We start from the raw sequence: 3,451 nt of genomic DNA, 5'->3' as shown, positions 1-3,451 counted from the left end.
CCCCCAAAAAATATTTAAGTTTGTTTTTAAAAACTATTTTCAATTTCAAAAATTATTTTCTACTCTAGTAAAAATAAAAGATATTTCTCAAAAATATTTTTCATTCATAAATCAAACAGTAAAAATCTGTTCCGGAAAATATTTTCTACTCACCAACTAAACATGAGAAAATAAGTCAAAAATCAACTTGTTTTCCAGGAAAACATTTTTCATGGAAAACATTTTCCTTCATACCAAACACACCCTAAGTCACTGATATTTTTTCCTCTATCACAAATAGACATACCACTTCGTATTTAGAATACTAACAATAAAGACAAAAATTTTTGTACAATTTGTTTCTATATAACAGTGAAGTTTATAGAAAGTCAAAAGTACAACATTGACTTATTATGTGAAGTTTTCATATTTTTCAAACCAATTGCATAGTCTGATTTATCCAGAGTAGAAACTACAAAAGTTTTTAGTTTACAAAAATCAGACACAATCAAATTTCACATGGAGTATAAAACTACAAAGTTTTTTTCGTCTCCAAGCAGAATTAAACACATTCTTTATCACATAGAAATATTTTTATTTTCAATTGCCTTCCAACTATAACATTTTGACATACTATTTTATCAAATAAAAATATGCATCTCTCATTTTGCAAACTAAAGAATTTTAAAGGCAACACTATTTGCCAAGCAAAATTCATTCCACAATATATGGTTTGCAGATCTTTTCCAAAGATACACATGATAAAAAATCAAAGTTTTTAACTCTTAGAAACTATTTTCCTCCTTAGACAAAATAATAAGAAGGTTACCTGGTGTAATCTTTAATCGGAATACCACCACTTTTTCTGTACATTCTCACTTCGACCTTGTTAAACAAAGCACCGAATTCTAGAGAAGTAACGCATTAATCTTATACTTCCATGATCTATTTCTCTCAATCAGTAGAATACAAGAAATACCAACAGTATAATAATTCCTTAAGATTGTTGTTCATCGTGTATTCCTAAGATACTTAGAACAAAACTTTGAAGAACCTGGTAAGACACAATAAAGTTTAAGAACATTTTCACAACTAGAAAATTAAAACTAGTAGAGAAACTAGAATCAGAAACAAATTAGAAAAATATACGAAATATTTTTTCTTAAAGAAGAATTGTTGTCAATCTGTGTTTAAAGAATCTTACTGATTCCAACAAACTTTGCAGAAACACGAAGTTACCAAAGTTTAATGAACCAGTGAAGAACAGAAGAACAAAAATTAATTCACAAATCTAAAATCTGTAACACATACCAGAATCTGGAAAAACAGAAAGAAAATCAAGCCCACTGAATGCACAATGTCCTCTTAAGGAAATTATTCCCCTCTAGTATTCGAGGTTTGATTTGGAATATGTCCTCCCAGGATAGAATGATCTCAATCACCAGTGTATTGATACCCAAAACGCTGGTGTCAGCGAGCCACTCAACGGCAGTAAAGTACACTTAGAATACTAGATTTAGTAGTAGAAGAAGAAGTCCAGAAATTGGTTCTATTAAAATGAGAGGAAATTCCTCAATTTAAAGAAAACAGAGGGTAGTGTGAAAATGTCCTTATTGTGCCTTACCGGAAATATCACAAACCTTTGAAAAGTCACAATCTTTCGGAAATGTCACCACCTTTCATAAAAGTCACAACTTTTCATGAAAGTCGCAACTTTTAATAAAAGTCACAACTCTTCATAATAATCGCAACTTTTCATCAAAATCACAACTCTTCATAAAAGTCGCAACTCTTCATTTTCCATTTACACCTTTTAAAACCCAACGATCACAATTTTAGCTACTGTATAATCTTCTCAAGTTTGGCAAAACTTTGAACATGATCTGTCCTATTATAAGAAAACCAGTACTCCGTTATTTTCTACATTTTCCTGTTCAAAACTAGCAAAAGTCAATACATAAATGAGAGGTGATTTGTCCTTCTTGAATTATAAGTAATGTTTTTTCCACGGATACTTATCAAAAATATTTACACAATTATATTTAATTTATAATTTTATATACTCCCTTCGTTTGTATTTGTTTGTTCTAATAATTATTGGATTCTCTTTGGTCATAATTTTTTCAATACTTTCTAAATATTTTGAATAGTTTATGACGTATTCAAAGGTACTAATGTCTCATATCAAATCCAAACTCGAATATCATAATTCTAAAATTCTACTCCCGAATACCATATCAAATACACAATTACCAAATATCAAAAAATTTGATTCGATTCAGTAATTCAGTTTTCGATATTTCATGTCCAGCCCTGTGCGTGAACATGGATTATTTGAATTCTCAAAACAAGGCCCACCGAACCCCACTCCTTGCGCCATTGATCATGCATCAAATCAATCTTCTTCTTCATCTTCACTATATATATAGAGAGCAAAAATTGTATTAGGAGGAAAATTACTTAGTGTAAGTTTCAGTCATATGGAAATTGAAGCGGATGAATCATTTAAGCAGGCCGGAGCTATTCCGTTCAAATGGGAAATCCGACCAGGAGTACCCAAGCTTCAACAACCATTAATCAAACAGGAGGATCCACAAGAAGTAGCCGAGAACAATCGGAGCCGTCCAATTCCAGAAACACCACGTAGACTGAAACCTCCACCAGCGGCTGATTTCAATTTCCAACAACCAATTGAAGAGCCCCGAACCCGATCCTTCCGGTCAGCTCCACGGGCACGATCAGATAGGCATGTTTTGAATCTATTGACCCGACCCGATATGGGAGTTTCCTCAGATTGGTGCTTCCCGTCTCCATTGCTGAAGCGAGCAACGGAGAAGAATACGAAGATGAAGAAGAAGAGTCATAAGACTGGACCCGAACCCGAACCCGATTACTTGTCGGATCTAGATACAGTTTCTCGATGGTCAGTGTCTAGCCGGAAGTCAATTTCTCCTTTTCATGATTCACTTTCCTCTTCGTTTTCGTCACGTGAGTCGTCGCCTCGACGACCAGTGAGCGATGTTGATTGGGTTGGCTTTGCTCTGTTTTAGAACCAACACATTATCTCTACATCTCTTTAAATAATTACTTCGTCTCAATTTATGTGATATAGTTTGGATTCGAGAATTAAACGATTTAAGTTTGATGGAATAATTAATCATTCTAGTTTAACTATGTGAAATTGTGCATCATTGCAACGAGCAAAAAAAAAGCTTCGAATAAATGAGTAATAATTTGGAATAGTATCTAAAATTTGAAAAATAGTACGTTGTTGTTTGTGTGGCTCCTCTGCAATTAGAGGCGTCCCAAATTTATATATGGCAAAGTCAACCTAACTCACTAACAGGTTTTTAAAAAGTCAACGATCTTTTGACTAACTTTTATTAATGGATGATTTTTTACATTATTATGTCAACTAAATGATAATTACAACGAATGCATAACAATTGAAATTAGTAACTTCAATATAAGG

General features: G+C 32.7%; 1 protein-coding gene across 1 annotated transcript; it reads left to right on the top strand.

Moving 5' to 3' along the window:
• The first annotated feature begins 2,459 nt into the window (after positions 1-2,459).
• LOC125844921 (uncharacterized) lies at positions 2,460-3,138 on the top strand. The gene has a single exon (XM_049524288.1). It carries the CDS (start codon positions 2,460-2,462, stop codon positions 3,027-3,029), a length of 570 nt encoding a protein of 189 aa, XP_049380245.1. The 3' UTR covers positions 3,030-3,138.
• Positions 3,139-3,451: the final 313 nt, after the last annotated feature.

Source organism: Solanum stenotomum, chromosome 11 (assembly GCF_019186545.1).
Source record: "Solanum stenotomum isolate F172 chromosome 11, ASM1918654v1, whole genome shotgun sequence".
Classification (NCBI taxonomy): Eukaryota; Viridiplantae; Streptophyta; class Magnoliopsida; order Solanales; family Solanaceae; genus Solanum; species Solanum stenotomum.
The sequence above is the reverse complement of the archived record's forward strand: the minus strand, read 5'-3'. Positions and strand labels throughout refer to the sequence as shown.